The following is a 24,983-nucleotide window of genomic DNA, read 5'->3' as shown; positions in this document are numbered from 1 at the left end:
AGTGCGGATTCTGTGTGTAGCGGGTATGGATGGGCAGGGTTTCTACATCTGCCATCTGGTCGTATTCCTCACATACCCTGCATAGCTCCGGCACCTTAGGAGAATTTACAGGCTACTTTATCCCTCTGCCAGCATAGCTAGCATACAGCGGAGTCCTGGCTGGGCCTTCTAATGCAGCAAAGAGTAACTGAAGGCCTGAACTTGTGTTAAGGATAAAACAGCAAATACCTCCATAATTTATCCAGGGTTTGGCGGTAGAAGAGGCTGGCATGTCAGGAGGAAAGCTGGAGCAGTTCTTGTGTGGCAGGTGTTTGACGTCATCTTGCTCAGTCCTCTGGGATCTCCAGCAATATGCAGAAGTATCCTCCATTACTGACATGTAGCAGAATCACTGCTGTGTGCACATTTCCAATAATGCTTGTCTGCAGAAATTGGACCGTATTCCTGAATGGGAAAAACACTAAAACCGCTTCCGTTGTGCCATAGACATCCTTGTGTGATATCTACTGCAGGGAACAGTGCAAATAAGGGGAATGTTATATACAAATACTGTAATGACCAAACCTAAAGATGAAGTAGAATCGTCAGGACATACTGTAGCTTAGGATTGTTGACTGTCGATAAGAATTGGGTACCTTTGGACCATGTCCATCTGTAGTTAGCATTCTGAGGCTCTGTCTACACATTTGTTTTCTTCTTCTGTCAGACATGTGGCTATGATGTCTGTCTCCAGCTGTGAAGTATGGCCCTCTGGATATGTGAAGCATATGCAGAAAGTAATGGAAAATGTAAGTCACAATTCACAGTAAATTCTGATCACCAGGGCTGTGGAGATGGTAAGCAAAACCTCTGACTCCGACTCCTCAATGTCCCTGATATGACACTAGTCACTTCTCACGGCCAAGCCGTGAGGGAGAATGGTCAAGGAGTCCAAGGTCAGAAGCCAGGAGGGTATATCGTAAACAAAAGGAACAGACAAAAGCGTGGTCGGGTAACGTTCCGAGGTAAGAATACCAGGAGGATAACGAATCAGAGCAAAAGGGTTTAAATAGTCGGTTGGGCAAAACGAAGTCCAAGGTCAGGCAACAAAAGATCAAGCATACAGAACTCAAGGCACAAGAAGCACAAACCTCACTTGTTGAATATACATCTGGCAGAGGTCTGGAGAAACAGCTCAGTTAAGTAGCATGGCAATCACCTGGTATAATGAACACCTGGAGACAGCTGACGTGTCTCAGATTAGATAGTCGAGCTGTCAGTTAACACACTGACAGCTCAACACGCCCCTTTACCAGATTAGATATTTGTCAAAATACTGACAGCTTCAGCACACCCCTGGACCGGACTGGATGGCCGAGCTGCAGTAACTGCATCCCAGACACACTGACGGGTGGAACCGTGACACCCGACTTTCGACTCCAACTCCAAATCCACGAATCTGAATCCACAGCTCTGTTATTCACAGTATTTACATAATGCTTTGACCCCTAGTGATGAGCTGTGATCATTGGGGAAACCCGGTAGTAAGTGCAGTTTCCATACAGCGCCTCCACAGGAGAAATAAAGCACTACACAGTGATTATTATAGTCATTGGGTATTCCATGTAATTTATAAACTAGAAGTTTATCCAGGGCAAGAGACACTTGTTATAGCCGATTGCTCTTCCAAAAGTGAGGGTGGATTGGGAGTTTAGAATTATGTAATAAATATTTAAAAACAGGCTTTCGAAACCTGAGAACCCTGTTAACTTTTAATATGGACACAATGTAGCACCGAATGTATAAACGACAGAACCGGAAGAGCTTCAGTATATTCATTCTTTTTATATGCTCATCCCATGATAACAAGTGGCTTCAAACTATGCACTGTCCAATCAAAAGGCTGCAAAAATTCTACCAACAAAACTCTTGAAAAACTCTTCAAAACACTTCAGAAAATGCTTACAGAAACAAAAAAAACTCCTCCATAAACTCCTCAAAGGGTATGTGTTTCTTTGCCGAGTTTTCTGAGCAGAAACTGAAAAGAAACATCAAGTTTTTGAACAGTTTTGTGAAGGATTTTGGAGAGCTTCCTCTCTGTTTCAAAAGCTTATAAAAAAAAAAAGAAAAAAAAAAAGTCTACGTGTGCACATACTCAACAAAGGAACGTTTCCTGAATCAGATTCTACTAGAAAGCTCATCATTTTTGACCACCTCAAAAAGAACTTCGTGTTCACATATTTCTAATCTAGAGCAGAAATACAGGATAAGGCCTTATTGACACACATACTTGCCAATTGTCCCAAGTTTGCCGAGATTGTCTTGATTTTTTGGAAACAACCCCAGCAAATTTGCATGACTGGGAAAAAGGGGAAGGTTTTACACAAACCCCATCCACAAATGAACATTTAAGTGGTCCCGTGTGTGATCGGGGTGGGAATACAGTGTCCTATTAATGCTGGATTTCATGTTTTGTACTCTAGTTCGCTAAGACGTAATCTTTAGTCTGATGTCCTCCACCGTGCGTGTAGTGTCCTCACTATACACATGCAAGTTCAGGTCTGTCGCGGATTGTTACATAACAGCCGCATAGGATTATCCACGTAGATGGTTCATTGTGTATCTGCATGTGAGGCCATAATCTGGTGTTAGTGACACATGGAGAAGATGCTGCCGCCGGAGCTGATGTACTCTCTTCATCTTACAACTTGTTCCCATGGAAGATAATGTACTTAAGGTGTAGGAAGTCAATTTACAAATATAATACCAGGAAAAGCACATCAGTGGCATCTCCAGAGAACTAAAGCCCATTTTGTTTTCCTCGTTTCAATATATATCAAGATGTTTTCTTGTGTATAATGTTGGGATGCTCTGCCATCAGATGGAGCCACTAGAACATTTAGAGGTCATGGAGGGTTGTGAAGAGAGTGTGGTTTTAAAAAGAGAGCATGGCTATGAGGTAAAATATTGGCACAAAACACGCCATCAATATATTATCCTCCCAGAGGCCATCCATAAAAGATGGCAAGTGTGATATAGACTGAACCAACTTCATGACCTATATCAGTGCAGCCTGTGTCCTTTCCCAAGAAGTGCCCTAAGGCATCTACCGCTTCTGTCTGAAAGGGGTTGTCCAGGCTTGTAATAATGGTGACCTAACTTTAGGTCAATAGCAAATCGGTGGGCGTCCGATAACCGTTATACTGACCAATCGGCAATTCAGCTACGGTGGGGGCAGGATGTAAAAGGATGGATCCATCATCCCCTCCACCGACGAGAATTTACAAGCAATGGTCTTTAGATAACATTTGGCCTCTGTTCTGGCCATATCCTTTATTGTTTAGATGGACACAAAAGCACAATCTACCATGGATGCTGCTGGAATGGAGGCCAAGCAGATTCCGGAGTGAATGCCCCATTATATGGAATGGCTCTGTCAAGGGTTCCATATGAATCCTCATTTTCAGGGATTTAGGCAGAAATTCTGATGAAGTTCTCGGCGTAAGTCACTGTATTCGGGTACGCTCACACTAGCATATAAAAAAAAAATCAATCCCATTCTCATCTATTTCTCAGTTGTCATCCCTGTGCTGTCCGAGTGTTGTCCGTATACAATCCTTGTTTAGACTCGGCAGCTATTAATCTTTTACAACAGAACTGTGGAGTCAGTCATGGAGTCGGAACCGGTATAAAATGGACCAACTCATAAAGTATATAGTAAATTGGGTACAGTAGTACAATGCAGATTGTGCTGTACATTTTTTCATAATAAATGGAATAAATGACGCTATAAAAATGTATAATAATAATTTGGGAAAGTTATGAATTGTCCTATAAATGTCTGTCCTATTCCTGATCTAAGGATCTCGGCTTTTACTAGTAGTTGAGATGAATCTGTGCTTTATGTACATGCTCAGTAGTGAGGCAGTGCTGCTCTTTATGAACATGCTCAGTAGTGAGGCAGTGCTGCGCTTTTATGTACATGCTCAGTAGTGAGGCAGTGCTGCACTTTATGTACATGCTCAGTAGCGAGCCAGTGCTGCACTTTATGTGCATGCTCAGTAGTGAGGTAGTGTTGCGCTTTATGCACATGCTCAGCAGTGAGCCAGTGCTGCACTTTATGTACATGGTCAGTAGTGGGCCAGTGCTGCATTTTATGTACATGCTCAGTAGTGAGGCAGTGCTGCGCTTTATGTACATGCTCAGCAGTGAGGCAGTGCTGCACTTTATGTACATGATCAGCAATGAGGCAGTGCTGCACTTTATGTACATGCTCAGTAGTGAGCCAGTGCTGCACTTTATGTACATGCTCAGTAGTAAGCCAGTGCTGCACTTTATGTACATGCTCAGCAGTGAGGCAGTGCTGCACTTTATGTACATGCTCAGTAGTAAGCCAGTGCTGCACTTTATGTACATGCTCAGCAGTGAGCCATTGCTGCACTTTATGTACATGCTCAGTAGTGAGGCAGCGCTGCACTTTATGTACATGCTCAGTATTGAGCCATTGCTGCACTTTATGTACATGCTCAGTATTGAGCCATTGCTGCACTTTATGTACATGCTCAGTAGTAAGCCAGTGCTGCACTTTATGTACATGCTCAGCAGTGAGCCATTGCTGCACTTTATGTACATGCTCAGCAGTGAGGCAGTGCTGCACTTTATGTACATGCTCAGTAGTAAGCCAGTGCTGCACTTTATGTACATGCTCAGCAGTGAGCCATTGCTGCACTTTATGTGCATGCTCAGTAGTGAGGCAGCGCTGCACTTTATGTACATACTCAGTATTGAGCCATTGCTGCACTTTATGTACAGTACATGCTCAGTAGTGAGGCAGTGCAAGTGTTCTCCTTTTTTCTCTTTTATTGTTTAGTTTGTTTTCCCATTTTTACGTTAGCGTGGCTTATCCTGATGTTTTAGACAGATTCTTCTTTTTAAGAAGTTTCAAAAATTGATTCAAGTCCATTCCAGTCCCCCCTGGAGTGATTTACGTATTTCAGTAGGAAAAAGTTACCTTTTGTTGAGTGATTTTATGCATTCCATCTTAAGTCACATTTTTTGTGGCTTTATATACACCTTTTTACTGAATTTGATGCAAAAACGCAAGTTAAAAAAGAGAAGTGACTGCAATTGATGAATCTGGTTCTAGTTTTTTTAGGGGGAAAATTCCTATTTATTCACTTACTAAAAATATTCATATATGTTTGGAGCTTCAGTTAGAAAATTCCTATTTGGAACTTTCACCAGTAATATATATTTATCCTGTAATAAATGAAAACATGGATTAAATTTTTTGAGGAACCATCTAATATAACACTGGACTGGCGAAATAAGGATTGTACTGCATTGACTGTTATTGCACTCTTCTGCCACCAGAGGGCAGCACATACCATGAAAAATCTGATGCAGATTTTGTCATTCATGTCTGAAATCCAAATGCAAAATACTTGTATTAAAATGTATTAGAAATTATATTTAGAGGCCCCTCCCTTCCAAAAGTATGGTAGAATGAGATGGATTGCCATAGAAATAAAATCATTATTGGTGCTGCTTTCTCTGTTTGTTCCATTCTCAGTATAAAACGTTCCCTTTGTGCTGGATGACTAATAATGAGGTTTGTATCTAGCATGTACTGTTTGTTACAATAACTAGTGCTCCCCAATTGAGTCGCATGTTCCTGTACTTTGCTTTTGGAGAGCTGTTCTGGATTTTTGCAGAAGGGAATACAAGTGGCTTTTCTACTCCCAAAGGTCATGTTCCCGGAGGTCGTAGCTGCCATCTTCACTAATCATCATGTGCTTCTGTGGGTAATGTGGCAAAGCCGGACCCGGACTTCCCATGTGTTCACTTTTTTGCAGCCATTTGTACTTGCTTAACATCCTGATGGTACTTTAAGGGAGACATGTTCCCCATTATCAGGTGGTCCTAAGGTGCCACACGGGTTAATAACATAGCCACGCTCTATATATAGATGTATAGGGTCCATATACTGTATGTATATGAACCATATATATATATATAGCAGATATACAGTCGGTATTATGCCATTTCTTATATTTGCTTCTCTTAATTTAAAGAAAGTTTACTGCGAGGCTTATTGTTTTTATGTAAAAGTTCAAATATTCTGCATAAAGCAAGAGTTGGAAGACGTTATCTAAAAAGAGAAGTAACTGAAATTGTTGCTAAATTTCCAAGAGATTTTTTTTCCTCCATAGAAATTGTGTAGTGTGATAAAAAATCTTGCAGAAAAGCTAAATTGTGCCTGCTGGTAGCCATCGGTAGACTGATCTTCAGCATGCAGGTAGCTCCCTCTAGTGGTGACTACAGGCAGCAAACATATTTGATAGTATCTCTGTTATGCTCATTTAGAGCTCTTTTTCAGGAAAAAACCCAGACAGTAAATATATATATATATATATATATATATATATATATATATATATATATATATATAATATTCAATGTTGCACAGTCACTATCTCAAGAATAGCAAATACTGCAGTGGTCTGTGTCATGGTGTAGGGTCTGTTTCCCTCTTCAAACCATTGCTATGATCCTTTGGGACCCCAATATGTGCTAAGAATGTCGGCATTGATGCTCCCAGGGCTGTGGAGTCAGAGTTGATGTCCATTTTGGTGTTGTCGATATAAAAAGGACCGACTCTGAATCCTGAAGTATATAATAACTTGGGATCAGTAGTTAAGGGCAGTATGCGCTGTACATTTTTTCATAAGAATTTGGGAAAGTTATGTCCTATAAATGTCTGTTCTGTTCCTGATTTAAGGATCTGGGCTTTTAGTTGAGATGAATCTATGCTGCACTTTATGTACATGCTCAGTAGTGAGGCGGGGCCTTTCCTTTATGTACATGCTCAATGTACATGCTCAGTAGTGAGCCAGTGCTGCGCTTTATGTACATGCTCAGTAGTGAGCCAGTGATGCTCTTTATGTACATGCTCAGTAGTGAGCCAGTGCTGCTCTTTATGTATATGCTCAGTAGTGAGGCAGTGCTGCTCTTTATGTACATGCTCAGTAGTGAGACAGTGCTGCTCTTAATGTACATGCTCAGTAGTGAGACAGGGCTGCACTTTATGTACATGCTCAGTAGTGAGGCAGTGCCACGCTTTATGTACATGCTCAGTAGTGAGCCAGTGCTGCACTTTATGTACATGCTCAGTAGTGAGGCAGTGCTGCTCTTTATGTACATGCTCAGTAGTGAGACAGTGCTGCACATTATGTACATGCTCAGTAGTGAGGCAGTGCTGCGCTTTATGTACATGCTCAGTAGTGAGGCAGTGCTGCACTTTATGTACATGCTCAGTAGTGAGGCAGTGCTGCACTTTATGTACATTCTCAGTAGTGAGGCAGTGCCGCGCTTTATGTACATGCTCAGTAGTGAGGCGGGGCCTTTCCTTTATGTACATGCTCAGTAGCGAGCCAGTGCTGCTCTTTATGTACATGCTCAGTACTGAAGCAGTGCTGCACTTTATGTACATGCTCAGTAGTGAGGCTGGGCTGCACTTTTTATGTACATGCTCAGTAGTGAGGCAGTGCTGCTCTTTATGTACATGCTCAGTAGCAAGCCAGTGCTGCTCTTTATGTACATGCTCAGTACTGAAGCAGTGCTGCACTTTATGTACATGCTCAGTAGTGAGGCTGGGCTGCACTTTTTATGTACATGCTCAGTAGTGAGGCAGTGCTACACTTTATGTACATGCTCAATAGCGAGCCAGTGTTGTACTTTAGATACATGCTCAGTAGTGAGGCATTGCTGCGCTTTATGTACATGCTCAGTAGCGAGCCAGTGCTGTACTTTATGTACATGCTCAGTAGTGAGGCAGTGCTACACTTTATGTACATGCTCAATAGCAAGCCAGTGCTGTACTTTATGTACATGCTCAGTAGTGAGGCAGTGCTACACTTTATGTACATGCTCAATAGCGAGCCAGTGTTGTACTTTAGATACATGCTCAGTAGTGAGGCAGGGCTGCGCTTTATGTACATGCTCAGTAGCGAGCCAGTGCTGTACTTTATGTACATGCTCAGTAGTGAGGCAGTGCTACACTTTATGTACATGCTCAGTAGCGAGCCAGTGCTGTACTTTAGATACATGCTCACTAGTGAGGCACGGCTGCGCTTTATGTACATGCTCAGTACTGAAGCAGTGCTGTGGAGTCGGAGGTTTATCTTACCGAATCCACAGTCCTGGCTGCTCCATAGCTAAGGAAATGGGACAAATCATTGCCGGATGCCTCTATCGGAGAGCTCTAGAGTAACTGCCTGTTTCTATTGTAGCCTTGCCGTCATACTAGTTAGGTATGTAAGAAATAACATCTTACACTTTCTCCAGTTTTGGTCTAATTACAGTTTATTAAACAGAATAACAAGCTTTCGGGACATATATTTCTAAGACTAGAAAATTGGAGGATATTTTTATTTGTTCCCACAGCCGCAAAATACATATTTCTTTGAACAAGAATCATTTTCTCTGCAGTGTCATAATTTCATCAAATGGAGCAATGATGCCATTTTTGCCACCCGAAAAGTGTGGGGGGGAAAAAGGAACAAAAAATGCCTGAAATCCCAAAGAGCAGAGAATAGCATTTTCTTCAACCCTGACAATCCCTTTGTAAAAGTTGTGTAGACAGAAATAGACTGATCACAAGCCGTGCTTTTACCTGGGGTAATGATGAGCTATTTGGATGTAAGTATCTCATTTCTATCCGGCCACACAGGCCTCTTCAGCGGCTCGCTTTTGTGTGGTTAGAAATTGGTTCTGTTCACCGGGAAAAAAATGTCTTAACTTTGGCAACAAGTCTCAGAAATGACTTCTGCTTTTTGACACTTTTTTTCCCTGAATTAGATTTCTTTTGTTGTATTTTTCTTCATCTATACAAATGGCTCAGCTATAACATTTCTGTGGGGTATGGTGGCTCTTAATTTACAGCTATCTATCTATTATTTATCTATCCGTTATTTATCGATCTATTTATTTTTGTATATTTGCAAGAACTGTCAATCCATGTAGGAAATGCATCTTACTATACTTCGGAGTCGGACTCATCTTTTTAATTCTGCTGGAATAGAGATTTTGTTTTAATTTGGAAGCTATGGCTGGAGAATTTTCTTACTTGGATCAACCCTTGTCCATACATGCCGTTTGACTTTATAGAGGGTTCCCTGTTCAGGATCCCCTTTTTTTTTTAGCAAGAGAACATAACTCCTGAAAAGTGCCTTTGCTCTGGTCACCCGGCCATCCTTGTTCTACAAGGTCTGCCATTCATTGTAATGGCTGGAATGTAATATTACAATTCCACTGCAGCTGCCATTCTAGAAGAGATGTGTAGTTGAATGCAGGGCTGTGGAGTCTGAGTCGGAGCTCATTTTGGTGGAGTTGGAGTCGGTGTCATGGAAATTGAGGAGTCGGAGGTTTGGCTTACCGACTCCACAGCCCTGGTTGAACGAATCTTCCCAAACCCAGAGCCGGACAATTGTAAGCAATCTTTTACATTGTTTCTTATCTTTAACGTACAGCTGCAGCGTCCAATCCACAGCGTCCAGAAGTTACAGCATAGTGGAGGGGATTTTATCACCTTGGTAACCGGACATGCGGCGCGTCTTTCCAGACCGCAGCATGTTTATTTAGCTTACGGAGACTTTCCTTCTCAACAAGATAAATAACCCAGTCTATATATATGATGCGGTGATTCCGCATGTGTTCAATGATCACATCCGGAATCACCGCTCGTACAACAGGGGGTATCCGCTGCGTCCCAAGCACAGAGACAACGCCCAGTGGAAACATAGCCTAATTAACGGGAAGCCACATCTAGTCCTGAAGAGAAAATACAAATAATTGTCCACCCATATAATTCCTGGTTGTGCTTGGTCCACCAAAGAGGGACCCACCCGCTCTACTTTTAATAAGTTTTATTCAGTTTGGTTTTACTGAAATGAAGACATTTGTTACATAGTTACATAGTTACATAGTTATTAAGGTTGAAAGAAGACTGTAAGTCCATCTAGTTCAACCCATAGCCTAACCTAACATGCCCTAACATGTTGATCCAGGGGAAGGCAAAAAAACCCCATGTGGCAAAGAGTAACTCCACCATGGGGAAAAAAATTCCTTCCCGACTCCACATACGGCAATCAGACTAGTTCCCTGGATCAACGCCTTATCAAGGAATCTAGTGTATATACCCTGTAACATTATACTTTTCCAGAAAGGCATCCAGTCCCCTCTTAAATTTAATTAATGAATCACTCATTACAACATCATACGGCAGAGAGTTCCATAGTCTCACTGCTCTTACAGTAAAGAATCCGCGTCTGTTATTATGCTTAAACCTTCTTTCCTCCAGACGTAGAGGATGCCCCCTTGTCCCTGTCACCGGTCTATGATTAAAAAGATCATCAGAAAGGTCTTTGTACTGTCCCCTCATATATTTATACATTAACATAAGATCACCCCTTAGTCTTCGTTTTTCCAAACTAAATAGCCCCAAGTGTAATAACCTATCTTGGTATTGCAGACCCCCCAGTCCTCTAATAACCTTGGTCGCTCTTCTCTGCACCCGCTCCAGTTCAGCTATGTCTTTCTTATACACCGGAGACCAGAACTGTGCACAGTATTCTAAGTGTGGTCGAACTAGTGACTTGTATAGAGGTAAAATTATGTTCTCCTCATGAGCATCTATGCCTCTTTTAATACATCCCATTATTTTATTTGCCTTTGTAGCAGCTGCCTGACACTGGCCACTGAATATGAGTTTGTCATCCACCCATACTCCCAGGTCTTTTTCATTGACGGTTTTGCCCAGAGTTTTAGAATTAAGCACATAGTTATACATCTTATTACTTCTACCCAAGTGCATGACCTTACATTTATCCCCATTAAAGCTCATTTGCCATTTATCAGCCCAAGCTTCTAGTTTACATAAATCATCCTGTAATATAAAATTGTCCTCCCCTGTATTGATTACCCTGCAGAGTTTAGTGTCATCTGCAAATATTGAAATTCTACTCTGAATGCCCCCTACAAGGTCATTAATAAATATGTTAAAAAGAAGAGGGCCCAATACTGACCCCTGTGGTACCCCACTGCTAACCGCGACCCAGTCCGAGTGTGCTCCATTAATAACCACCCTTTGTTTCCTATCCCTGAGCCAGCTCTCAACCCACTTACACATATTTTCCCCTATCCCCATTACTCTCATTTTATGTAACAACCTTTTGTGTGGCACCGTATCAAAAGCTTTGGAAAAGTCCATATATACTACGTCCACTGGGTTCCCTTGGTCCAGTCCTGAACTTACCTCTTCATAGAAGCTGATCAAATTAGTCTGACATGAACGGTCCCTAGTAAACCCGTGCTGATACTGGGTCATGAGGTTATTCCTCTTCAGATACTCCAGCATAGCATCCCTTAGAATGCCCTCCAGGATTTTACCCACAGTAGAGGTTAAACTTACTGGCCTATAATTACCGAGTTCAGTTTTTGTCCCCTTTTTGAATATTGGCACCACATTTGCTATACGCCAGTCCTGTGGTACAGACCCTGTTATTATGGAGTCTTTAAAGATTAAAAATAATGGTCTATCAATGACTGTACTTAGTTCCTGCAGTACTCGGGGGTGTATCCCATCCGGGCCCGGAGATTTGTCAATTTTAGTTATTTTTAGACGCCGCTGTACTTCCTGCTGGGTTAAGCAGGTGACATTTAATGGGGAATTTTTATCACTAGTCATTTTGTCTGCCATGGGATTTTCTTTTGTAAATACTGATGAAAAAAAGTCATTTAGCATATTGGCTTTTTCCTCATCCTCATCCACCATTTCACCCAGACTATTTTTAAGGGGGCCAACACTGTCATTTTTTAGTTTCTTACTATTTATGTAGTTAAAGAATATTTTGGGATTATTTTTACTCTCTCTGGCAATGAGTCTCTCTGTCTCAATCTTTGCTGCCTTGATTTGCTTTTTACAGAATTTATTCAGTTTTCTGTATTTATTTAATGCCTCCTCACTACCTACTTCCTTTAATTCTCTAAATGCTTTCTTTTTGTCCCTTATTGCGCCCCTTACAGCTCTATTTAGCCATATTGGTTTCCTCCTATTTCTAGTATGTTTATTCCCATACGGTATATACTGTGCACAGGTCCTATCCAGGATGCTAATAAACGTCTCCCATTTTCTTTGTGTATTTTTATGTCTCAGGATATCGTCCCAGTTAATTGCACCAAGATCCTCTCTCATCCTTTGGAAATTTGCCCTCCTGAAGTTTAGTGTCCTTGTCACCCCCCTACTACCCATCTTATTAAAGGTTACATGAAAACTTATTATTTTGTGATCACTATTCCCCAAGTGACCCCCAACACTTATATTTGATATGCGGTCTGGCCTGTTGGTTAATATTAGGTCTAGCAGTGCCCCCCTCCTTGTTGGGTCCTGAACCAGTTGTGAAAGGTAATTGTCTCTCATAGTTGTCAAAAACCGATTACCTTTGCTGGAACTGCAGGTTTCTGTTCCCCAATCTATTTCAGGGTAGTTGAAGTCCCCCATAATAATGACTTCTCCTTGAGTCGCAGCTTCATCTATTTGCTTTACGAGGATATTCTCCATTGCTTCCATTAGTTTTGGAGATTTATAACAAACCCCTATCAGTAATTTATTATTTTTTCCCCCTCCCCTTATCTCCACCCACAGAGACTCTACATTTTCATTAGATTCACCTATATTATCACGCAGGATGGGTTTTAAGGTCGATTTTACATACAGACACACCCCACCCCACCCCCTCGCTTATCTGTACGGTCATTTCTGAAAAGGCTATAGCCCTGCAAGTTAACAGCCCAGTCATGGCTCTCATCCAGCCACGTCTCAGATATCCCCACCATGTCATAATTATGCTCCAACAACATTAGTTCTAATTCATCCATTTTGTTGGCGAGGCTTCTGGCATTAGTATACATGCACTTGATGTTACTCTCTGTACCTCTATTCTTTCTTAAATTACTAACTGTTCTAACCCCACCCCCCATGCCACCGCCACCCCCAACTTCCTTATTTGTGCCCAGGTCTCTATCTGCACTATCTTCCCCTCCTATAAAATGAATACCCTCCCCCCCAATCCCTAGTTTAAACACTCCTCCAACCTTCTAACCATTTTCTCCCCCAGCACAGCTGCACCTTCCCCATTGAGGTGCAGCCCATCCCTAGCGTAGAGCCTGTAGCCAACTGAGAAGTCGGCCCAGTTCTGCAGGAACCCAAACCCCTCCTTCCTACACCAATTCTTGAGCCACTTATTAACCTCCCTAATCTCCCGTTGCCTCTCTGGCGTGGCACGTGGTACAGGCAGTATTTCGGAAAATACCACGTTGGAGGTCCTTGCTTTCAGCTTGCAGCCTAATTCCCTGAAATCATCTTTAAGGACCTTCCACCTACCTCTAACTTTGTCATTTGTGCCAATGTGCACCATGACCGCTGGGTCCTCGCCAGCCCCTCCCAGTAATCTGTCCACCCGATCAGCGATGTGTCGGACTCGAGCGCCAGGTAGGCAGCACACCGTCCGACGATCCCTGTCTTTGTGACAGATTGCCCTATCTGTTCCCCTAATAATTGAGTCCCCCACTACCAGCACCTGTCTGGCCTGCCCTGCTCTCCTTTTTCCCTCCTTACTGGAGCAGTCACTCCTCCGGCTTTCAGAGGACATGCCTGGCTGCAGCAGTGCTACCCCTGTAGTGGCACCCCCCTCATCTGCCAACTTAGCAAACTTATTGGGGTGTGCCAGATCAGGACTAGCCTCCCTGGCACTCTTCCCTCTACCCCGCCTTCTATCTGTCACCCAGCTAACTGCCACACTGTCCTGCAGCTCCATCCTACCATCCCCCTCCTCATCTATCCCATTGAGCGTCTGCTCTGTGAGCAGAAGACTCCTCTCCATGTTGTCTATGGATCTCAGTGTTGCCAGCTGCACATTTAGATCCAGTATCTGGGTTTCCAAATGCACAATGTGCTCACATCTCGCACAGCAGTATGCACCCTCGACCGGCTGGTCAAGGACTGCATACATGTGGCAAGATGTACACTGGATGGCATTAACAATTGTGGAGCACATTTCCTAATGGGGATTGCACCACACAGAAACGTTAATTAAAAATAAATACAAAGTATTAATTAAACCAAACAAAAAAAAAAAAAAAAAAAAAAACAGAAGCAATTCCTCCCTTGGAAACTCCCTGATTCCAAAGTCACTGAATCACAAGTCACACACTTACCGCCGTTCACACTTACACTCAGGTCACACTCAGCTCGCTCACACTCGCTGTGCTGAAGATTTATAGATTTTTTTTTTTTTCTCTCTATCTCCCCTCAACAGCAATCCACCTTGCTGTTCAGATGCACTTCCAAAAAGGACTTGAGCCCCAAACAGCTGCCCCTTATAAACCCTTAATTATGACCACCCACCCTAAGTTAACACCTTGTGAATATAGCTACTCCCAATTCAGCAATTCACACAAATTCACACAGGTATTTGTTAAAGGCCTTCCAAATACCTCTTCACTGAATCACAAGTCACACACTTACCGCCGTTCACACTTACGCTCAGGTCACACTCAGCTCGCTCACACTCGCTGTGCTGAAGATTTATAGATTTTTTTTTTTTTTTCTCTATCTCCCCTCAACAGCAATCCACCTTGCTGTTCAGATGCACTTCCAAAAAGTTTGTTGTAACTTTTTACAACAAAGACACAATCCATTATAGAGTCAATAGTTGTGTTACGGGATTCGAACAGATCCCTGTCCTGCCAAGTACAAGGTCGCTATGAGCGGCACACCTCCTGATAGGGTGCATGGACATGAATATGAAGGGAAATAGATTTGGGCCCCGAGGCTAAAATCGGACATGTCAGCTGATTCATGCTTGCCGAACCACACATCCGTATTGCAGCCATGTGTTTCTCTTTGAGTTGCTGCAGCTTTTTAGAGAGAATATACCTTGAAAGAGTGGCAGCTGCTCCCCTGGACTCTTTCCTTGTACATACCCAAAGAGGGAAAAACTTGTTTATCTAGGTTTATTTTCATCAAGGACAACCCCTTCTCGAATACAACTTCAGCAATTGCCAGGGTAAAGCATTGCCACTCAGGCGTTTCAAGGAAAAAGTAGAATGACATAGCGGTGATTCCGATGAGTATGCAAGACTCTCTCTGGCTTCTAAAGGGGTAGGTCCATAGCGGGCATAAGGACCGGTGTTGTGTTCCAGAGGCAACACCCTTCACTTTTCTTTCCATTATGGCAGGCCACCCAGACCCCAAAGTAGAAAAGCATCTTTTTCCCATGTAACACCATGTTGGACTGTTGTCAAGATGTTCTTCTACAGGATTGTTGAATTAGGCTGACACCTCATGTAATTACACCTGGGCCGTGTCTACCATTTTGCTTCACCTGCTTCTTTTTTTTTTTTTTAAATAGTAGTCTATAAACATTTGGGAAATAAGGAGACCAATTGCTGGAGTTTGGGGAGAGGAATGTTGTCCTTTACTTTTATAATCTAGCTGCTGAAGAGTCCAGGGTTTTCTTTGCTGGATTTTTCATTTTAGAATGTGTTGTTTTCTATTGGTGAAAAGTCTGATCTACCGGTGGCCCGTTCATCACCAGAACTCTTCTTCCGTGCTGTTGTGATGGATACAGTATGTGGTTTAGCATTGGCTCCTGAAATTGTGAGGCCTTTCCTGAAATAGACATTGTCTTGATGGTAGTTTATGTTGTTCTCAGACCTCTTGTCAGACTTATAAGCTGCCCGTGCCTTTGGTCAATGTTTCCCAACTCCAGCCCTCAAGAGCCACCAGTACGTCATGTTTTCAGGATTATGTTAGTATTGCACAGGTGAATATTGCAGTACTTGTACTGGCAATAATTACATCACCTGTGCTATGCTAATAAAATCCTGAAAACATGACCTGTTGGTGGGTGTTGAGGAACACTGCCCTAGGCATTAATGCAGCTCCATGCCATCAGAGATGCAGGAAGTGTGCGCTGGTCACAAGCTGGATGGTCCCTTTCCTCTTCAGTCCGTAGAACACGGTGTCAAAAGAATTTCAAATATTGGTTCATGTGATCACAGGGCAGTTTTCCATTTTGCATCAGTCCATCTTAAATTAGCTTTGTACCAGAGAAGACAACACATGTCTGGATTGTGAATGAAAGAGCTTTACCTTGTATTTTTGGATTGCACGGTGAATGATTTTGGGAAGTTTTCCTGAGGCCATGCAGTGACTGACTCATACCTGTTTTTAATGTGGTGACTCCTGAGTGTCCGTAGTTCACGAGTCTCTAGTAATGACAGTCAGCCTTGTCCCTTATGCACGTGGATTTCTCCTGAACCTCTTGAGTATTTTGATGACATTATGTACTGTAGGTGGGATATTCAAGTCTTTGCAATTTCACATTGAGGAACATGTTTCTGAAGTTGTTCCATAATTTTTAGATGCAATTGTTCACAGTTTGGTGAATCTCTGACCATCTTTGCTTCGAAGAGACTCTGCCTATCTAACATACTCTTTTTCTATACAGTCATGTGACTTTGATGAACACTGACCCTCTGGCTGTTTTATATTAGTGTATCCTATTCCAGCCTTTTATTAACCCTGTCCCAACTGTTTTGAGATGTGTTGTTGCCATGAATTTCTAAAGTGAGTTATTATTTTTTTTCAAATGAAATGGAAAACATTTCTAAGTTTCAACAAGATTTCCATATCATTGCATTCTTGTATTCCTTACGCTTTGCACAGCATCCCTATTTTTTTTAAATTAGAGTTGTACATGACTGAAAATGCTAAAAAACAGGCACTGTCCAATCAAAAGACTGCAATTTTATAATTTTATTTTATTTTTTTTGCCTAAGATATCTTGGAAATATGTATCGTTATAACGCTGTGTTTTATATTTGTTAGGCCTCATTCAGACGGTGATCTTTCTCGTATGCAAAAAAAAAAGGAATGATTTCCATTAGTGTTTTAAATTTTCCATAGCGTTTAGTGTTCAGTTAGGTCGCCATCAGTGTATTATACATCCAAGTTTTCTACGGACCCACAGACTTGAATGGGGGACTTTGATCCATGACTCAAATAAAATACATATATATCTCCTTTCTTTCCATGCCACAAAAAAAAACGCAGATATGTGAATAGTCCCGTAGACCATCATGGGTACATAGGCAGAATCCACCTGAAACAGACGCCATGTGCACATACTTTTTCAGTGTTCTTGCTGAAATTTTCCTTCATTGAAATCAGAAGTTTATCAGCAGAAAAAAAACTTTTACTGCTGTGTTCTGTTTTTCTTGACTTTTTCATGCAGAAAAAAGGGGCATTAAAATGCTATGTGATAACACGGCTTTATATTTTGGTCATTTATGATGCTGATCAAAGTTGAAAAATTGAAATTCTCTGTTAACCTGTTTTTTTTAATAAAATCTACTTTTTCTGTCTAGACCAGTCAATCATAAATCTAAGTGTGAACGTGCCTGCAGAATATTGTGTCCATGAAGTATTACGCTGCGTATGTAGCAGAGCCGACTTTGTCATTTTCACCATTGATGACTTTGGTTGGCTGAAATCACAGATGACTATTTTGCGGAGTCGATCAGAACAGACAACCAGTCTTTGGCTTCTATTTTTCCTTCTTTTTGGTTTCGCTCCTGGGCTCAGAAACTTCACCTATGGCTCCAGCCTGGCAGTAGCATTGTCACTTTCAGTATTTGGGAAAAACATCAGATATGATCTGAACCTTATTTTTTCCTCCATTAACAAACTCCTGTGTATTTTTATTCAGCTCCGCAGTTTCCTGATGACATGAGCTCAGGAGAGTCCCCCCCTTGTCCTTCCTCTCGACATATTCTATGTAAAACCTGTGCTAAGTCGCTGTGAATCTGAGTGTGTCATGTCCCCTTCAACGGCAGCCAATTTAGAAAGCACAAAAGGAGAAGGGGAAAAAGTGCACTAATTAATCTTGTCTGGATAGCTGGTGCTACAGGGACTCCATTACTAAATGTCATTTACAAGACATGGGGAGAGAGAACTGCTGCTCCAAGGAGATTTAGCCTCCGTGGCCAATCGGATAACGCCATCCATAATGCCGTCTGCTCGGAATTAGAAGGAGCTCCATTGGCTTTGTAGGAGATTTCTGGGCGGCTCATTCAGGAACTGTTTATGGCTTTCCTTGAAGGTCCCTGTTTTGTGCTGTGGGCACAGAGACCCTCCTCAGTCGCCGAGCATCCTGGCATCTATTATTCATTAGGAAACATGCGGATTCCCAGCTCCCTGGATTTTTCCTGCTCTGTAGCTGTATTCTTGCTGGTCCTGGACTATCACAGCCCCCTGGATTTCTACAAATGGTGTCCCTCCAACCTGAACGCTGCTCAATGGAAGTTCATGTCACAATGCAGCCGGTGCACCTAAATCCGAGTGACCAGGCGGAAGTCTGAACCTAACATTTTCTATTTAGGTCTCTCTTTTTGGCTTCTGCTGGTATACGGCAAAATCTCATTCAAAATGCCTGAAGCCAATTATTTGCTGTCTGTATCCTGGGGCTACATCAAGGTAAATGATCTGATTGACCATTTCTGATGACTTCTATGTATTAAAAAATGGCTGCGCACCGAAGTTGGATGCAGCCCCGGCGCTGCGTTTCTATAGCCCACTCTACCCCTCTCTGTAATGTATGACCTTAGCGTGACTACTACTCCTCCACGGTGGTGGCCATGGATTGTTTACATACATAGGATGTGCGCTGCCTCCTCTAAGGTAGCCCTGGCCGCTCTCCAGCCCTCCTAAGATTATTGACCAAGGACTGGAGAAGTAATATGACCCCACGGCCCCCCTCCAATCTAAACCAATTATTTTGGATGCAATTATCACATATTGATTGGACCTATTCTTAGAAACCTTCTGTGACGGATGGGGGACTAATCCTGGTTATAATTAGCACCTGTGATCTATGTGGTTGTACGTAGTGTATAGGTGCCATGACCGGCCGGGTTATCAGCTGGCTAATGAAGTGCATTATACCTGCTTGTTTGCTGGGATGTGACGGGTGCATACTAATCAGGGCTCCGCTATTGTATCTGTACAAAGCCCCTTAGGGCTCATTAGCCATCGGTCAGGTTGCAAATGCCATCATTTGCCTGGCTTGTCTCGTGATGCAAAATGGTTGCCAGTGCACGGCTATTTTAAAAGATGTGTAAAAAGAAGCGATCCCTTATGGATCCGTGTATACAGTGAGAGGTGTGCGGCCATTGTATATAGGTGTCATCGGAGCCTCATCACGGTGGTTCGTTTAGGCTCGTTATCTGCACCGTGCTCACGCCACAAGACCATGTCAGCATTTTTACCATAAAGCCAGGGTGTGAGATTCACCTCCTCGCCGTATTCACTACCCCGCACTCACCTTATTATACCCATTCAGCCCAGGTTCAGTGGATGAGAGCTGCAATTACATATATCAGGAGACGGATACGCCGCTCATTACTCTATATCCACTTCTTGTCACACTTGACGTGATTGTATATTAACGCCAGGGCCATTGTTTGGTTGGATTCCGCTATAATGTACGGTGCGCAGGGAATCACTGTGCCATTGTGACTAATGAGCCGTGATGATGACTGAAAGGCATCCTCTTTGTGCGAGGGCAGCCATAGCAAGGACTCATGCTGGGCGCAGGCTTTAGTTCTCCTGTGCATTTGGCATATTACGGTATGTAGTGGATGTACTTGGCGTTAACCCATTGTACCCTGCAGCATTGCAACTGCTGTATCGATCTGAACATTCAGAATCTGCCAAAAAGCTATATGATGCCATATATATGCAGCGCATTATGCCTCCTACACGAGGTGACCAGAAGTGTGCATCTGTATGTAGAGGTTTAACGGATAATTACTCAGCAGTGCTCATTACATCATCTGGAAACAGTGCCACCATAGTGTGCCATCACTGGCTGCAGGGCGGTGTAATGTAGGCATGAAGTATGCATGTATCTGTACGGGCAGACAGAAGTACCCTGCAAGTGTACAATATGTGCCCACAGAATTCAATGCACCGCACATACTGACAGAGGAAGAAGAGCCATATACCCATTGTATCTACAGAACACAGCACCGACCTACGCTGTGTGTACCCACAGCACCTTGTACTAGATGTCGGTATTGGTGCATGCAGTGCCCTGCACTATACACGCCCTATATATGAAGTTGGTAACTCAGTCCACACTAGTACTCTATATTAACAGTAATTTAAAAAATATCAGTCTCCTTCCCCCTCTTGCAGCAAATAATATATCCCTAGCATGCAGTCAAGCCCTGGACCATCACTGGATGTGATTATTAGGTGTTGGTTGCCATTTGCTGGATGGAGCACAGCCATGTAGCACTGTTCATGTTCTCCAGTTCACATACTGTAATTCCGATACACAAACGGAAAATTACACATTCACCTCTGCTACATGTGTGTTAACAGGGGATTTGGTTTGGTTCAGGTAGATGTTTAGTTGCGTAATGCTGAGCCTTATGTCATAGCATATTATAGCTTCTAATCTGCAGCCCCTTATATAAGAGCACCATCATATAATCTGCAACCCAGTATACAGAATGAACAGTATAATCATTGGCACTGTGGCTATAGGTAGAAACATACGTACATGGTATGGAGTCATGACCTTGGGTGGCTAAAGTTTTATATCTGCGTCTCTCACGCACATATTTATGGTCAGTAAGCGCTGCGGGTTATACGCTGCATACATCCGCAGCATCCAACCCGCATCGTCCAGATAATACAGCATAGTGAATGGGATTTCAAGAAATCCCATCTCCACTATGCGTGCACAGAAGCCTCCGCCTTCCCTGTGGAGACGGACATGCGGCGCATCTTTCCAGACTGCAGCATGTCTGTTTATCTTGCAGAGACGCTTGGTCTCCGCAACATAAATGTCCCTGTACAATCTATTGGGATGCAGTGATTCTGCACGGTTCAATGAATACATGCAGAATCACCTCTGTTCAAAAGCCGTCAGCATTTTGGCCGCAGCGGACATGTGCTGCGTCCAAAGCGCTGCCGGTTACTGACCGTGGGAACATACCATCATACTCCATTGCTATTCTATTTCACAAGGCCATGTTGTGACATTTACCAACAAAGCAAGGCGCCACCTAGTGTTCAAAATGCACATCCACCTCTGAGCTACGTGAAGGTGGTCACACATGCTCAGTAGTGATGAGCGCAAGTCCTCATTATTCAAGTTTGCCAAGTGCCCGTGTTTGTCAGGCAATCCCCACAGCTGCGAAACATGCGGACTCGAACATGTCACTCAAGCACCCGCGATACTCTGTGCATACCCAAGCACCCTCGGCAAACTCGAGTAACGAGCACCCGCGCTCATCACTAATGCTCAATTATTCTACCCACAACCTGCTCTCTGCATAATGAACCCTTTTTTCACCGTAGAGCTGCCAATAGATACAGCTTTCTGTCCAGCATGCAAATGATTTACAAAACCGATATTAACGATCATCCCACTAAACGTAACCATTACACACGGGAACCCATTTAAAAAGTTCTCTCCGCCTCTGGAAAGGCAGCTAAATGGTACTTACCACTAAAGTTGAGCGAATACATTCAGAAATGATCGCCAAATCCGAATTTGCCATATTCGTACTATTTTTGTAGCCTATTCGTGGCGAATTTATGTTTGACGATCGGTTCCGAACATATTCGCTCAACTCTACTACATTGATTCCAATGATGTTCGGCTTGTATTTGCAATATTCGCTGGCGATCATAATTCGAACCAAATTTTGCAAAATTCGCTGAACTCTACTTATCAGCACCACTATTCTGAGCATAGTGTGACCCCAGCCATGTTACCCAATCCTCTCGAGAGCGCAGACATTTGAGGCTTTAACATGGCAGAATTAACTGAGGAAACCCATACTGCTCTGCAGGGGAAGTGAGAAGGGAGAATATTATCTGTTGCCAGAGGGGGATAGACATTAATTAGTTTAAACTTATTGAGGACTTTAGACCATTAATTGCAGGGAAAAGAACGCAAAATTTTGGCACACTGTAGTATACAAAAATGTTGGACTTTTTTAATATATATATTTTATGCCTCTCTTACCACTTTTCTACAAATTGGGCAGAGCTTATTTTTAATAATCTTTATGACAAAATTTGGTGGAAATGATGGCCAAAATCTAAGCCTGGGAATAGCAGAGGTAGGTGTCAGTTTGTGAAGCCCAGACAGACCAAAAATGCACCAATATTTTGTTACCATCTTTTCAGTTAGCCATTGAAAGGTATCAACCACTGAGGACTCTCAATTCTAAATATTTCCAATATTTTTAAGAGGCATGCAGCATCAAATAGATTTGGTGCACTTTAAGTCCTGTTCACACTGCATTTCTTCAGTATGTCCGGGGATTCTGTATGAATCCCGTTCTTGGTCTGACTGCTACATTTCTGTGCCCGGATGAACAAACAGACACGTCCAGAGAAATCACACAGAGTTCATTTTTACTACGTTCACATTATTGTGTTTTATGACCTCGTCAGCAGTTCATCTGAATCCCAATTTTAGAAAGATTCTGATGAAACCCCTGAACACGCACTGCAGAAACACAATGTGAACAGGGCCTTAGTCCAGCGCACTGCAATTTAGGACTAAAACACAACTAACAAAGTGTAAGTAAATTACCCGCCATTGTGGGAATTGATCATTAGAGACAGAAGCTTCTCCACAGGGTTCCCTTTTACATCTCCGCGTCTGGCCTTAAAGTTGGGGAATATCCATCATTGCATTTGTTATTAATTTTGAAGATGACTGCGTCTAATTACACGATGATCCACCAGTCAGCTATGTTGGGTCGTTCTCATGGATTGGTGAATATCGTCTAATATATACGCAAATGGAGCAATCTATTAGCAGTGGAGCAGTTGACATAATTACCGTTAACTTGACAATCCCCAATGTAAAACCTACAGTCCTTATTTAGTGAAGCAGAAGGTACAATGGAAATAATCAATATCTCAGCTCGCAGGCTAATTACTTCCTCTCCTTTCCCACCTAGTGCGTGGTGCGTTAGGGATTTTGGCGACGTAATGTGGGGATTAGCCAGCTAGGGAGGTGAATGTTGAATATTAATTGGCAGAACCTTGTTCTTAAGGGACCTAAAGTGAAAGCCTTTAACATATACAGTAATCCTTACTCAAAAATCTATTGAATCAACATTTTTGCAATGAGTATGTTTTTATTACATTTTTATAAGATTATTTTTTATGTATTGCCCATCGGTGCTTCTTTGGTGTTGGTCTGATAGATATTTAGAAGATTCAAACCTGTGTTGTCAGAGAAGGTGTAGGACCGTAGTGGAGCAGAAACCGGGTGTCTTAAAGACTGAAGATCATGGATCATGTTGTTTTATCTATCCTGTCACTTATCACTAAGTGAAGAGGCAGAACTAATCACTCCTTCAGACTCCATATTCCTGGCTCAGATGTTACAATTGTCATAAACTCTCAAGTTAGTCTTATGCTTTGTTGTGTGTATTAAGTTATTGGTGGAGGGTTTTGATGGAGGCCATACTGTGGTATCCTTCACTTCACTTTTAGACCATGTGTTATACATTTTTTATGGAATACTTTTGCATGGATTGTTGTCTACAATGCTGTTGCATTTTTCTATGTTTTGTATACTAACTTATACTGACTCAAAAGGAATAAACTGCAACTTTTAGCCTTCTTCAGGCTTAGGTCCCCAACGGATAGAGCTTTTGCAAGTGCATATACTAAACAGAGGCCATTAAGTTGGTGTATATCACATCTTATATAGACTTGAGGGACCTAATAGGCCTTTACAGAAACCGATCTGACACTGCTGGTCACCTGACAACAAATACTTTCATAGAGGCTAAGAGAAAACAAACCGAGAATGAAGAAACTGGTTAGAAACTTCACAGCACATTGGTCAACTGGTTCTCTAGTATATAGAACAAGGTCACCATGTGTGATCCCACTGTATAGAAAATCACAGAGAACTTCATATTGTGATTATGGCACACTCAGCGCTGGTATGTAAGATGCTTGATCGTCAATGTGTGTGATAAATATCGGAAAATGATAAACTAGGCAAAGTTGGCCATGGTTGAGATTGTAAAGTTCAAAATTTCTAATCGATGGCTGAAGTCTTTAGTGATAGGTATTGGTGTAAAGAACTCCAGACATGAGTTGGGATAATGAAGAAAGAAGAGTTGAAAATGTTGAGGAAGTTCCAGCAAATCTATAATATTGCATAAGCCAATTCTTAAAAGGTTGGCACAATTTGCCCTCTCTTAAAATGATGCAACATATTGCTATATATGTATACATTAATATTTCTATATATGTTATTATAAATATTGCTATGTGTGTACTCACTGCTATCCTTATACTGTTTTTTTACAGTTCAAGAGAATGCTCAATCGAGAGCTCACCCATCTATCAGAGATGAGCCGGTCGGGCAACCAGGTTTCAGAATATATTTCAAACACCTTTTTAGGTAAGAGAAGCAGAGTTTTAATATCCCCTCCCTACTTCCTTTTTAATTTACCAATACCATTATAGTCCTGAAAGGGTGACATGAAGCCTTCACCTGGTATAAAAATATCAGTGGAAAAAAATGTTGCAATTACGCCACCATAGAAAAAGGTAAAAATTGTCATTTTGATTGAATAAGTATCTCAATAAAATTAATTAAAAAACCACACATGACTTCCTTATGCGTTTTGCACACCTAGTAGTTCTTACTGATTGGAAATGACTTGGAGTTCAAAACGCGTTAGACTGTCATTTTGTTTTGTTTTTCCCCTTTTTATGAATTCTATTACCTATTGCAACATTGCTTTCTAGTACCAATACTGTAGGAGAAAATAAAGATATCAAGACACACGATCAGTTTGCACTCATCTGATGTATCTAGTCA

The 24,983-nt window shown here is 42.1% G+C and overlaps 1 protein-coding gene across 8 annotated transcripts in view; it reads left to right on the top strand.

Moving 5' to 3' along the window:
* PDE4D (phosphodiesterase 4D) overlaps positions 1-24,983 on the top strand; it is a 1,072,650-nt gene that overhangs the window by 1,030,953 nt on the left and 16,714 nt on the right. For 7 of the 8 annotated variants that reach the window (XM_077285781.1, XM_077285789.1, XM_077285817.1 and 4 more), the window contains exon 7: positions 24,467-24,560. In XM_077285781.1, coding sequence (XP_077141896.1) covers positions 24,467-24,560 — 94 coding nt within the window. Of the gene's footprint in view, positions 1-17,898; positions 18,578-24,466; positions 24,561-24,983 lie in introns of those variants that run through there. The other variant, XM_077285850.1, reaches the window with a different exon arrangement.

The sequence above is a fragment of the Ranitomeya variabilis genome, chromosome 1 (genome assembly GCF_051348905.1).
Source record: "Ranitomeya variabilis isolate aRanVar5 chromosome 1, aRanVar5.hap1, whole genome shotgun sequence".
Taxonomy (NCBI): domain Eukaryota; kingdom Metazoa; phylum Chordata; class Amphibia; order Anura; family Dendrobatidae; genus Ranitomeya; species Ranitomeya variabilis.
This window is presented reverse-complemented; position numbering and strand designations above follow the sequence as displayed.